The sequence below is a fragment of the Carica papaya genome, chromosome 2, assembly GCF_054855325.1.
Source record: "Carica papaya isolate Zhongbai chromosome 2, ASM5485532v1, whole genome shotgun sequence".
Classification (NCBI taxonomy): Eukaryota; Viridiplantae; Streptophyta; class Magnoliopsida; order Brassicales; family Caricaceae; genus Carica; species Carica papaya.
Genome location: NC_142310.1, coordinates 22,064,453 through 22,078,910, shown reverse-complemented (window position 1 = coordinate 22,078,910; position 14,458 = coordinate 22,064,453). Strand labels below are relative to the sequence as shown.

The 14,458-nt window shown below is 36.8% G+C and overlaps 1 protein-coding gene across 1 annotated transcript; it reads right to left on the bottom strand.

Moving 5' to 3' along the window:
* Nucleotides 1-11,782: 11,782 nt before the first annotated feature.
* LOC110817409 (uncharacterized) lies at nucleotides 11,783-12,476 on the bottom strand. Its single transcript, XM_022045939.2, has one exon. It carries the CDS (start codon nucleotides 12,431-12,433, stop codon nucleotides 11,891-11,893), a length of 543 nt encoding a protein of 180 aa, XP_021901631.1. The 5' UTR covers nucleotides 12,434-12,476; the 3' UTR covers nucleotides 11,783-11,890.
* Between the last annotated feature and the right edge of the window lie 1,982 nt (nucleotides 12,477-14,458).

Sequence of the window (14,458 nt, the reverse complement as noted above, 5' to 3'; positions counted from 1 at the left end):
ACACGTTGTGGATCTTAGAAAATTTTTGAGGCAATGCTAGTCTGTAGACGGCAGTACCAATCCTGTTTAAGACTTCAAATGGTCCAATAAATCGAGGGTTCAGTTTCCTCATCTTGTCGAACCTACTGATTTCCTTAAAATGAGTGACCTTAAGGAACACCCGGTCGCTTTCCTCAAATGCTAAATCTCTCCTCCGGGTGTCTGCATAACTCTTCTGCCTGCTTTGAGTCGTCTGAATGTTCTTTTTTATCTTAACTATTTTAGATGTAGTCTTCTCTACCAGCTCCAGGCCGAACAATTTTCTATCGCCCACTTTTTCCCAACAAATCGGCGATTTGCATGGGCGCCCATATAATGCCTCATACAGAGCCATGCCAATACTCGCTTGGTATTTGTTGTTGTAGGCGAACTCTATCAGGGGTAGATGGTCGTCCCTGGAGTCAAGGACACAAGTTCGGAGTATATCTTCAAGTGTATGGATTGTCCTTTCTGACTGTCCATCAATCTGAGGGTGGAAGGCAATACTGAGGGACAGCTTTGTTGTCATGGTTTGCTGAAAGCTACTCCAAAATCGAGAAGTAAACCTAGAGTCCCTGTCGGATACCACTGTCACTGGGACTCCATGCAATCTGATTATTTTTCGAATATACATTCTTACCAACTTTTCTAAGAGATCAGTCATCCTGATGGCCAAGAAGTGGGAAGACTTGGTAAGCCGGTCAACAATTACCCAGATGGCATCATGTCCTGAGCGTGTCTTAGGTAACCCTGTCACGAAGTCCATGGTGATATGTTTTCACTTCCACTCTGGGATCGATAATGGCTAAAGTAACGCACCTGGGCACTGATGCTCTGCCTTGACCTGCAAAGTCAGATATGTCTCCTTTCATCCCATTCTACTAAAACCGGGGTCGCATGCTTTGGTACATTTTAGTGCTTCTGGGATGTATGACAAACTTTGAGATATGGGCATCTATCATGATGTCTCTCTTTAACTCACTGTCACCTGGAACACATACCCTGTTCTAGAATCGGAGTAACCCATCGGCGGAGACTCGAAATTCTGAGCTAACTCTTTGTTCTGCATCGTTCTTGAGGGCTACTAGGGTGGGATCAACTGACTGAATTTTTCTTATTCTCTGTATTAACTCAGGCTGAATTGTTAGATGACCCAAACATGTGACTCTCCTCAAGTCCTGAAATCGAACCTGTTATGTGGCCCCAATTTTCCTGCATTCTGAAACCATCAAATGGGTTAAGATACCTGCACTTTTTCTGCTGAGTGCATCGACTACCACGTTGTCATTACCTGAATGGTACAAGATGTCACAATCATAGTCCTTAAAAAGCTCTATTTACCTTCTCTGATGCATATTGAGATTCTTTTGAGTGATTATATGTTTTAAACTCTTGTGATCGGTATAGATCTGAAAGGTCTCTCCATATAAATAATGGCGCCAAGTCTTCAAGATGTGTATGATTGCAGCAAACTCTAAGTCATGGGTAGGATAATTTTTCTCATGACTCTTTAACTATCTGAACCCATAGGCTATAACCTTCTCATGCTGCATTAGAACACAACCCAGGCCTAGATATGAGACATCACTATAAACTGTATATCTCCCTGATCCACTTAGTAAGGCCAGTACAGGTGCAGTAGTCAGCTGCTTTTTTTAGTTCTAAAAAACTTCTTTCACAGTCCTCATTCCACTCAAACTTGGCATTCTTCTTTGTGAGTCGGGTTAGGGGAGCAACTAGACTAGAAAATCTTTCAACGAACCTGCGGTAATAGCCTACTATTTTTAGAAAGCTACGGATTTTTTTAACTGATATCAATTTCTCCCAGCCGAGCACCGCTTCAACCTTTTCAGGATTCACTGATACTCCATCCTTTGATATGATGTGTCCCAAGAAGGTGGTCTGCTCAAGCAAAATCCACACTTACTCAACTTTGCATATAGCTTCTTTCTTCTAAGAACTTGCAAAACCTAAGCTAGATGGTTAGCATGTTCCTTTTTGCTTTTTGAATAGATCAAGATGTCATCGATGAACACGATAACAAATTGATATAAAAATTTTCTGAAGACCCTGTTCATCAGATCCATGAAGATGGCTGGGGCATTGGTTAGCGCAAATGGCATGATCAGGAACTCATAGTGTCTGTACCTGGTTCGAAAAATCGTCTTGGGGATGTCTTCTGTCCTTATTTTCACCTGATGGTAACCTGATCGCAGGTCTATTATGGAGAAGACCTGCACACCCTGCAACTGATCGAATAGATCATCAATCCTTAGAAGGGAACACTTGTTCTTGATTGTGACCATGTTCAACCCTCTGTAATCAATATATAGTCTCAACGTTCCATTTCCCTTTCTGGCAAAAGTGACTCCAGCACCCCAAGGGAACACGTTATGTCTAATAAAATCACTGTATTACAATTCAGTAATTTATTTCCTCAGCTCCTCCATCTCAACGCGGCTCATGTGGTAAGGAGCAACCGAAATAGGCTGGGTGTCTGGCTGTAAATCTATGGTGAACTCGACTTCCCTGTCCACTGGCAGTCAGGGTAGTTCATCCGAAAATGCATCTGGAAAGTCTCGGACTACTGGAATCTCTTGAATACAATTCTCTTTCTTGGGTTTGCTTAGTTAGAGAAAACAGTAAGGTTAAGGTACTCGACGAATAAAAAAATTTGTTATCAACGTATAAGTATTAAATGATTTTATTAATTTGTAAATGACTCATCATTAGGATGATTGAATACAACCTTCTTGCTAAAACAATCTACGGTGGTGTGATACACTACTAGCCAATTCATCCCTAAAATTACATCAAAATCACTCGTGTCTAATTCTATTAGGTCTACACTCAGTTTCCTATTTGCTATCTCTACGGCACAAGCCCTGTAGACAACTTCTCCCAATAGTGTTACACTCCCAGCAGTAGACACAAATAACATTGAATCAAGTTTATCAGGTAATATATTAAATTTTGATGCAAAAATAGGTGAAACAAATGAACGCAATGCACCAGTGTCAATCAAAATATGAACAAGATGGTTATAGATAGTGTACATACCCTGTACCACGTCCGAGTCGGCTTCGGCATCCTGCCGGGTGAGGTTGTAAGTTCTGTCCTGAATAGGAGATCTGCCCTGATTCTGGTTCCTTGGGCACTCTCTCGCATAATGTTGCGCACTATTACATATACGACAGGTGTTGTTGAGGCGGTAGCAGGGTCGGTCCCCATGATCCTTGCCGCAATACTGACAGATCTTACCACGTCCTATCACTGGAGCCTAAGGGGGAGCCTGGATCACTGGCCTAGGCCTCTTGTTCTGTTGGACAGACACAGTAGGTGCTGGTCTGCAAGGTGGAGCTGAAGGTTTGAGGTTCCCTACTGCCTGAGGGAGGGTGTGGAAGCTCCTCTCCACTAACTGTGCCTTGGCTAGAACGGCCGAATAGGTCTTGAGCTCCAGCACGAACAAATGCTATCTGATCTCTGGGCGGAGACCCCACTGGAATCTTCTAGCCTTCCTGCCCTCATCCAACAGCGTCTCAGGGGAGTATCGGCCCAACTCTAGGAACTTACGAGCATATTTTGACACAGTCATGTTCTCCTGGACCAAGTGGACGAACTCCATCTCCTTCAGATGTCAGAGATGCTCTGGGAGGTACTCTGCATGAAAGGCTATTAGGAACTGTTCCCAAGTAACTGGAACGGGTAAGGTGGTCTGCTTGAGTTCCCACCAACGGTCTGCTTCTCCCACTAGCATGTAGGTAGTAAGGGTGACCTTCTGCTCAGAAGTCACCCCTAAGGTCTTGAAGGCCTTCTATGTCTCTACCAACCAGTACTCAGCATCTTCAAAAGAGGATCCCCCTGAAAAAGTGAATGGGTTTAGTCTCTTGTACCTCTCTATGTAGCTCGGGTTAATCGTGGGAGGAACTGGGTCCCGTGGAAAAAGGACTGGGCCAGGCTAATGGCAGACTAGGGAGCCCTGTGGTGGTACTTGTTGATACGGCAGGGGCACCGGATTATACTATAGCAGTGGTACCGGGTGGTACTGTGGAGGAGCAGGGTCGTACCAGGGTGGCTCAAGATCCTCTCGGTGCAGTGGTGGCTCAACTTGTGGCAGTGGGGGAGGGTCAGGTAGCTCCCTCCTTTCCTCTCGGCTTTGCTGGGCCGCAATGAGTCTTTCTAACATCTCAAATATCCTGTCCACGTCTTCCCTTAGCGAACCCTCTCGGGCTGCTCAGTTTAGTGGGGGTCTTCCTCTTCTCATCTCTCTGTACCTGCATTTCACAAGGAACGGTTGAGTGATAATTCACTGTTTGGTGTTTCTCTAAGTATTATTGTGTAAGGGACGGGTCCGAGGAACGCGGCTCTGATACCAACTGTAACGACTCCATAAATTAAAAAAAATACATATAATAATTTGAGTGCGGGAACGAAATAAAGGTTAAGGTTAAAATTCCTTACACGATAACTCAAAAGTACTAACAAACATCATGGAATAATTCTCTGAAAGAAATACGAAAAATAAAAAAAAATAAAGGAAACTATAAAGTATCTAGCATCTACTCGTAGTCTTCTTGCGGATTGGGCTTGGGAACTGGGTCATCCTGATCTGAAATGGTTAAATAAGGGGTGAGATACACTAGCCCAGTAAGGACATCACAATATATCACCGTCACAGAAGCAAAGGTTGGTAGAAAACCAAAAACAACCAATGGAGCACAAGTTTTAAACCAATACATTCATTAAAATTAAAATCATTTTCCCGTTTTCTTACCCTTGGAGAACATGCAAAAATAACCTATAAAGACAATAACATCATACAAATCATAACTTCATACACAATCAGTAACATAGAAGATATCATAAATTCATATTTATTGACAATAACTAATCATCACCGTTTCTCGTTTCACCAGCCTACTAGTATCCATGGGGATCCATAGGGGGTGTCTCCGCTACACGTGAACCATTTCTCTTAACAATTTTAATTTCAGGGCCGTCCCTATACCCCGTCCGGTATGAGCGCCAAAACATTAAATCTCAATACCTTGTCTGGTATAAGGGTGAAGCGAGCCGTCCCATATCCCGTCCGGTATGAGCGCCAAATGACCAAGTCTCCATACCCCGTCCGGTATGAGACAACGTTCACGGTAGGGTTCCCTATGAAACTGGTCCGTCTACCATCTCTCAGGATATTTAGTGAGGCTGTCACCTTATCTGTTTATTAGATCACATCACTTTCCTGTTTATTCTTAATCTCCGTTACCAAATTAAACACAATCACATAAACAATGAACATGCACCCAGTAATACAATCATATCTTAAATTCCAAAATCACACAATGGTCAAGTAATACAGTAATACATGCATTTAAAACTCTAAAACCAGATACCATAATGCTTTTAAACTGTAAAATAAATCAACAGAGAATAATGTCCGATTTCGGGCCCCATTAGCAATCAGTAATTAATTATGCATATTTATCTAACTTGTACAAAAGAGCGTATTATTATTTATTCAAACTTCACATCTATGATAGGAAATAGAGTGAGAAGTTCTTACTTGATTCGACGCCGAAAACTAGATGGTTACTGCGCCTACAGGCAGTCTCTAGGTTCCCTAAATTTTTCTTCGGGAACTGAAACGTGCTTACGGTACCTACAAGTGTCCCAAATAACCCAAAAATCAAACTCAGGGCCTATTCGGCCAATTTCAGAATTCCAGCACGGCGGCTCCGCCGTGCTCCAGCGATCCACCTCGGGTAGGCTGTTTTCGGCCCTTTTTGGTCGAATTCAATTGAATTTGCACCGGTTCCTACGAGAAAACACACTTAGGTCCCTTAGTGGGCCGAAAAAATACATAAAATCGAAACTCACCAGCGGTGGGGCTCTCTGGTGCGACAGCTCCTCCGACTCACGTTGCGGTTGGGTATTTTGCTTTGGTCAACCTGTAGAGAAGGAAACGGTGGTCACGACGGTGGAAAAATCACATCGAACGGGAATCGGAAAGGGTCTCATCGGAGGCATTTTCTGAAACACCCTGCGGCAGCATTTTTCGGCCAATCGGTCAGTTCTTTCACTCTGATTTTGCCATAGGTGGGTTTAAAATTGAATTTCGTGCAAAAAGAGAAATTTTTACCTCGTTTGGCGGTCAGAAATTGCTCCGGTACGGCGGCGGATGGCGGCAGTCGGCTCCCCGGCGGCTGGACTGTCTTCTCCGGCGAGGAGCTCTGGCGGCTAGGGTTTGGGTTTGGGTGCGGATGGGGTTATTTATACCCATCTGCTTTTGATCTGGGCCGTCCATCGCTTTTAATCTGGACCGTTCGATCGTGATTAAATAGAGAGTAAATTTGAGTCGTTCATCACGATTCAATCTGGATCGTCCGTGTGCATTTTAATCTGGGTCATCCGTGCGCGATGCAATTTGGGCTGTTCGTGCGCGTTTTTTATATGGGTCGTCCGTGCGCGCGAGAACGGATCTCAGCAGTTCGATCGCGTGCACGCGGATCGCCCACGTGGCTCCCCCCGCGTGGCCTCCCGTGTCAGCACCTCTGCCACCTGGCGCGTCCTGATTAGTCGAGGCTGCTGACCGGGTAGTTGACGTAGCGTAACTTTTTCAAATTACATTTTGACCCCTTGTTTCCGATTTTCCTTTCAAAAATACTCGCAGAACCCAAATTTTCACCCATTTTTCTCAAAATTGTTTTCAATTAAATCCTTAACCAGTTTTTACCCTTATTATTATTATTATTATTATTATTATTATTATTATTATTTTTATTAAATCAAATTAAAATCATATAAATAATAATTATATTTATATAAATAATAATAATAATTAATAAAAAAATAATAATAATAAAAGGTTGGCTGTTACAGTTTTCTTAACAATAAGGAAAAGAAGAAGTTTCTAATGTTGAATCTATTATACATAAACTATATATTTATAATATTAAATCAAAAACGTCATTTTGTTAGTAAAAAAGAGAAAAAAAAAATAAAGTAAATCGGACAAGGTCACCAATAGTGAAAACATATATTAAATATATAGATGAGTCAAGATTAAATGGGGAAGTAGTGTCTTTTAGAAGAAAAAATGAAGTATCATAAACAAGGCACAAAGGGAAAGAAGTAATTTTTAGAGTAGTTACAAATAATTCATACTCTTACCTAAAAGAAAAAGATATTATTTCTTTTGTATTTTATTGTATTATGTTGTCTTAAATAAAAAATAAAAAAAAAATTCAATTTAACCATAGTTAATCTCTTACCCACCAACCGCCCCTACGTGTCTTCTCTCACCCAACACAGTTGCCATTTTGACAAATTTTTTACAGCAATATAAAATGTGACCACGTCATCAGCCCATGTGCATAGTTTTAATGAGTTTCAAATGACGACTTATCACGATATCTTGTAGAGAAAATATAAAAGTACATAACTAATATAAATATAAAATTAGTGCAAGTCCTTATTTAAAAAAAAATATATAAATTATAGAGGGACTTTCAAGGTATTAATATCTTACAGCAACATAAAAAAACTAACCGCATTATTAGCTATATTTTCATAATTTTAATGAATTTTAAATGACTAATTGTTATGATAGCGAATTTGAAGAAGATTTTGAAATTAAGAGTGCATAATGACTAAAACATTGATGCACGAGCTTAATTAAAAATAAAATAAAATAAAAGAATATGAATTGTATATAAACTCTCAAAATATTTTATCTTATTTGATATAATTGTATTTTCTGTTGAATAATTTTGATCGATAAAAATATTTTATAAACTCATGTACGATTTGTGTTTTTCTATATAAATTCTTATATTATGTTTTAATCTATTTGAATCATATACATTTAAATTTTTATTAAATTTATCTTTTGACATAATAGTCATTTATTGGTCATTGATTTTTGGAGCACGTAACTATTGATGTGTTGAAATAATATGAATACAATTTTTGACCCCGTGAATATCACATGACATACACATGTAATATATATATTTTTTATTTTATTTTTCAAAAATAAAAATTGAATATTAAAAAATTAATTTTAAGATAACTTGTATTTCCGCACACCATATACCCTCTTTTTAATTAAAATTAACAATTTTATTGTTCTTCTTTCTCTCTCTCCCCCCGTTTGTGAAATGAAGAATATGAATTCGTCAAAGCCAATTGTAAGATTAATCAAAAGGCTGTCAAATCATCCATGTAAAAGTCTTACCCAATCATCCATGTAAACCTAATCCAAATCAACAAAGCAGCCGATTTTATTAATAAAAAAAAAATCATCTCAAGGAGAGTTGGAGCTCAAACAAAAGTAAAAGTAAATGTAAAACTAAAAATTAAAATTTTAAAAAAAATATATATATATATATATTACATGTGTATGTTAAATGTCATCTATGCGACATACACGTCGAATAAAAATTTCTTTCCTATGATAATTTTAATGTATCAGCAGCCACTTGTACGGTGAGTTGATGGCCAATAAACAATCATTAAGTTAAAGTGTAAATCTGATAAAAATTTAAAAAGTGTAAAACTCAAATAGATCAAAAAATAGTATGAGGGTTTAAACAGAAAAATACAAATTATACAAGAGTTTATAATGTATTTCTACAAATTTTCATTTATTAACTCTTCTCATTCTGATTACGTTGGCATGTTTATGGGTTAACGGTCAAACTTTGAAAATAATTGACTTGTAAAAATAAAGTTGAAAGAGTTCTTGAAGGATGGATGGATAAATTAAATTAAAATTTGCTTTATTCTTTACCAAACTGAAAGTAGAAAATAAAACGGATGGAAGAATAAAAAAGAAAAGAGCGAAATGAAAAATTTAAAAGAAGTATATATATGTGCATATATTTTAATCGTTATACACCTCTTAGTACGTAAAATGATAAAAGGTCATTTTCTCTATTAAACAAAAAACATGATGACTAAAATAGAAACGATAGATAATAAAAAAATTTCTGCAATAAAGATCATATTAAACATGTAATGGCACAGTCAGTAGAAAACATTGCAGAATAGGAATCTTACACCTTCTATCCCATTTCATTATAAACTGAGAATCTTTAGTCTAGACCCATTTGCAATAGGATCAATAGCAACTCTAAATTTTCAAATTTTACGGAATTTGTCATGTATTGTAGTTATGACAACTTCCTCTAGCTCTTCTTAATGCGGGCAAAGCATAGGTTCCTTTACTTGATTAGGACATTGTTTTATATTGAAATAAGCTCTCCAACCACTTCTTCCAGCAAAGAAACTATAGCTTGTCGAATTTCAATCAACTGACCATGAACTGATTTGTTGCCTAGTGCATGGCTGAGGAGAATGTGGTTGTGCATCACAAGTGCATTTTACTTGGAGTAAAAAACTGTTCTTTATAGAGAAAAACATTTAAAGAAACGGCGCAGGATATTTTTTTCTCTTGAAACAACGGCCGAGGATATCTTTCCCCAAAAAATTAAATTGAAAAATGGATAGTTTAGCACCACTTGAACAAAGAAAGCTGTTAAGAAAGAGACAGAAAAAATAGATAGAAAAAAAGATAGTCAAGAACCACCTAAACAAGGAAAGTCGTCCTATCTCTAGATAACAAAGACAACGGGATGGTTAAAGAGTCCATGCGCCTTGGCCCAAAGACAAGCCGAAGAGGACATTTTATCCCAGAGAACTGAAAATGGAGATACTCATTCCCTGAAGATCGTAATGGTTCCTTTCCGACCAGATCAACCAAAGAAAAGCTTAACCCCTAGAGTAAAAAATTGGTGTAGCTACTAAGTGCGAATGGTTTAAAAACCTATCAGAATTAGGAAAGTCAAGTTTAGAATACTTACAAATAGACCCATTACTCTTAAATGCCTCTACTGTGTTGTCATGCTCTTTGCTACCCTGCTGGACACTGCCCTCTGGTACGAATTCACCCCTGATTTGGCACCAGACATCTCCTTGGAGAGGAGTTTGATAGCATGATCAATTCTTTCTGTTCCTCCTCCCAGGAAGTGTGGTCTTCTTAGCAAAATTTGAGAAAAGCTTCCACTAATGTAAGAATTATCGGAAATCCTCAAGACCACTTGTTCTGATACTGATACCATGTTATGGTCCGGAGCTTAGGATCTCATAACAGGATGAGAAATTTGGAACTAGGGTTTAGGACTTGTTAGTGAAAACCTACCTATCTCAGAGCTAAGCAATCAAAAACTTTGATTAAATTATTTTTTTGCTTAATTTATATTAATGTTGTTTGCATATATGTATATATATGTATATGCATATTAAGGTGGTACTAACTTCCCTTCTTTTTTTCTTAGATCTTAGAGATACTATGGGGTCCTAAATCAGTTTCTTATCACCTTAAAAACAAAAATTCCTAATCTAACTTCCTAAACAGAATACCAACCCAATTATATGTTTTCCTAATTAAGCCAAACGAAAAACTTAAACTAACCTATTCAAGGTAAATCATAATTAAGGTTATTTTCGCAAAGTTGAATTCTTCTTCCTCGGGGTCCCTCCCCGGTAGACTTGTTTTTTCTTTTTTTTTTCTTTACCAGTGATTGGAATCTACCAGAATGTCAAAGTTCAACCACAGTAACTTCACCGCCAATACTAGATATAAAATTACTAGAGGAATGAAGGAGAAAAGAAAGGAAATGAGAAAAAGATGCTTTTTAAAAAATGATGAAAGGCAAAGTGTTTCTTTAGTTTGGATAACTAAAAATTGAAAAGAAAAAGAAAAGATAAGAAAAGAAAAAAAACTGATATAACATTTTGTTCTTTTAGCGTTATAAAATAAATTAAATGACTAGTCATAAAAAAATAATCCATAATACACTTTATTAATAGAATGATAAATTAAATGAATAGATAAGAAGAACAAAAAATTAGAGTTTTAAGAGAAAGATGAAGCTCTCCATTCCCCCCTTCCGTTTAGTAATTATTATTTTTTATCCAAACAAGTGAAAAAACTGAAAAGCATCCCATTTTTTTCTTTCCTCTTCCCTCAACTTCTATCAATCAATCAGCCCAAACATATTGTAATAGAAAAGAATCTGTATGTGTGACTTTTATGTGTATACTGCTTGAATTTTTAACAGCCCAGGAGGAGGTGGCACTAGATTCAATGATCACTAAATCAGGCAACGCGAAAGGAGAAAAAGAATCCAAAATCAAACAAACTTCTTCTCACTCTTAGCAACAGCTCGAGTGGCATGGTCTCCACTGGTATTAGTTACTTGCTTAGCCATAGAAAAGAGACCTCCTACAGAATCAAACTGAATTAGAAGAAGAACAAAATGGATCAACAAGTTTTCTCCGCACTTTTAGGAACTTGGGCGCAAACGAAAATGATGTTCAGCATGAACAATGGGTTCACCTTCTAAACTTCGATTAGTGAAAGAAACTTTCCTCCCACACTAACCTCCAAGCAGTTCAACCTCTAAAGTTTTGATTGCAGAATCAAACTCAAACCCAACAATAGGAACGAAATAAAGGGGATAAATGATCAGACAAAAGAAAGAAACTCACAAAATAAACCATCCTGCGAAACCCAAGGCTTTTAGGTAAATAATGCGATCCAATCAGAATTAATCAAATTCAGTAGCTACTAAAATTTCCTTCGGACAAATTCTTTTCCATCGGAGGAAGGTCTAGTTTCGATTTCGTAGCTGATCAGCTTGGTAAAAGCCATGGTTTTTATTTAACAAACAAGCTTAAATGACCGCAGGCACACACAATCTTGAGAATCGAGGTGAAATGATGATTAAACATAACAATCATATTTGTAATTTACAATTGATAGTTACAAATAAAGCAGATTGTGAGACGAAATGTCAATATAAACATACTATTCGTGGCGGCGTTTGGTCTTACGATCATGATTATCGCAGTCGCTATCGTCATCGTCCTCGTCGGAGAAGATGCCTTCATGATTATTGTCGTCGTCGGACGGCGGGGAAGGGTCGAGACGAGCTGCGTCCATAGCCCACTTAATCAGCTTCTCAACTTCATCATCCTCATCTTCATGGTCGTTTCCTGGAACTCGGCCGTCCATTAAGGATGCCCTGGGATCCACGGGAACAGATTGGGAAGAAGAAGGTAAGGATGCCTTGAGTGCGGCAAATCTAGCAGAGAGATCATCATCATCAACGGCTGCGACGTCACCTCTATTCGTCGAAGAAGAGTGCTGAGTCCGTGGTGGGCGGGGAGGAGCAAGGGACGGTCGTGATTTGAGTTCCTGGAATCGACGGAGGAGATCGGGATGGAGGTAATCGGGAGAGATGCGGGATGAGTGGGAATTAACAGAAAGATTGAGCAACAACTCGTCTTGCGCAGCTTCTAGCAGTTGTTCGACTTCTAGGTCACTTGTCTTCTTCCTGCTGCTGCTCATCTTCCGTCTTCGTCTCCTTTTGCTTTTTCAGATTTCCAACAAAACGTCAAGAGTTATATTAAAAAAATATATATGTATTAATAATATTATTATATTTGTCAAGTAATTTTTTTTATTAAATAAATTTTCACGTAATATTTGATTAAAAAGTGGCTCCAAAAAATTTTAAAACAAATACTGCTAACATCACAATTTATTTTTTATATTTAATAATAAGTTGCACAAACTCAACTATATTGATGTCCTTTAGATATAGAATACATAACTCAATAACTATATTTGATATGGGAACATAATATTAACTTAGTACAAAATGTTGACTATCAATTTTATCAAATTTAAGAGAAAGACTTACAAAAAATTGATTCAAACAATTCGATTAAATATATGAAAATAAATGCAATGTATACAATATATATGTACATAAAAGTTAGGACAAAATAATCTACAAATAACTTACGTAAATTTGAAATTTTATTTCATGTCTTAGCATTTTTCATCTAGATGGACGGTAGAGATCTCCAATACCTAACTTGTCTAAGGCTTTAGTTAATATATCAACAAATTGTGATTTATATTGATGGCAACATAATGAAAAGTACCCTCGTCATCCCTGACTCTCATCATTGATCTCTGTTGGGGACTTGTTTTTAATACTCAAACTCGTAAGAATTTTTGTTCTCATTAGATGATAATAACAAACTTATGTATCAATTTGGTAATATTGTTTATCATATGATAGAAGTTCTTAAATTATTTATTCTTTCTCAAATTATTTTTGTCTTCTGAATGTAATAATCATTATATCAATAATTGAAATTAATGCCCATGATTTTCTTATTTTATTTTTGTTCAAGTGATGTTTTAAAAAAATTATATGTATATTATTGAGAATATATACTATAATATGAGTATCTTCTTGAATAGTTATCACAACTTTTATTCTAAAAAATATTTTACTTGAATTTTTAAAAAATTTATCAATTTTGTTAGAATATCATGATATTAAATTGTATTAATAAGTTAGACATAAACAATCAATATAGCAAAGTACTTGAATATAATTGGTTTTATAAATGTTAATAGATTCTCTTAGGGAGTCTGTTAGTGCATTTGTTAGCAAATCTACCAGCTGATTTTATCAAGATTTGTTGATTTCTTATTATATTAAAAAACACAATTGTGATTTAAAATTTATTAAATTTAATTGTGTAAAAAGACCTGAAATTTAAAGAGAAATAAATTCATAAATTAAATGCGGAATAGATTAATAGAGTTAGAATTTACATTCCTTACACAATAATTTTGAATGCCCAATAGGGATACGAGAATGTCCTTTCTAAAGAACAAACGAAAATTAAAGAAATAAAATGAAAAACGAATAATTAAGCATTTTAGGACAAACTTCACTAGTACTTGAAGAGACTTTTGAAAATAAACTACTCACAACCCTCTTACTGATCAAGATCTAGATCTTAGTCCTGTTGATCTAAAATAGTTAATGAAATAATGAGTTACATTAGCCCAGTAAAAATATTACACTAATCACATATACAAAAAACTAAAGATTGGTAAAAAAATTAGAAAAATTACATTATTTAAATACATTTAAAACTTGAAGACATTTGTTAAATACTTACCATAACGAGTTTTCCAAAGATAACTTATGAAGACTCATATCCATATCAGTTTTTACTTTCATGCATAAGAGAACGAGAAACAATAACTTTCCTTTCTTACTTACTTACTAGTACCTTTAGGGGTCCATATGGGTGTCTTCTCCTACTCGTTAACCTAATATTCAATTTTACAATTGACTGGCCGTCCCCATAGTCTATCTGGTAATGGGCGCCAAACATTTCATCGTCTCGATACTCCGTCTGATATGAGGTGAACCACATCTCCCAAACCTTCATGATAAGAACTTTCTAACCCCGTCCGACTGAGGTAATGTTTACGGTAAAGTTCCTTATGTATCAGGCCCATCCGCCCTTTCCCTGGGTAACCAGCAAGTCTTTCACATAC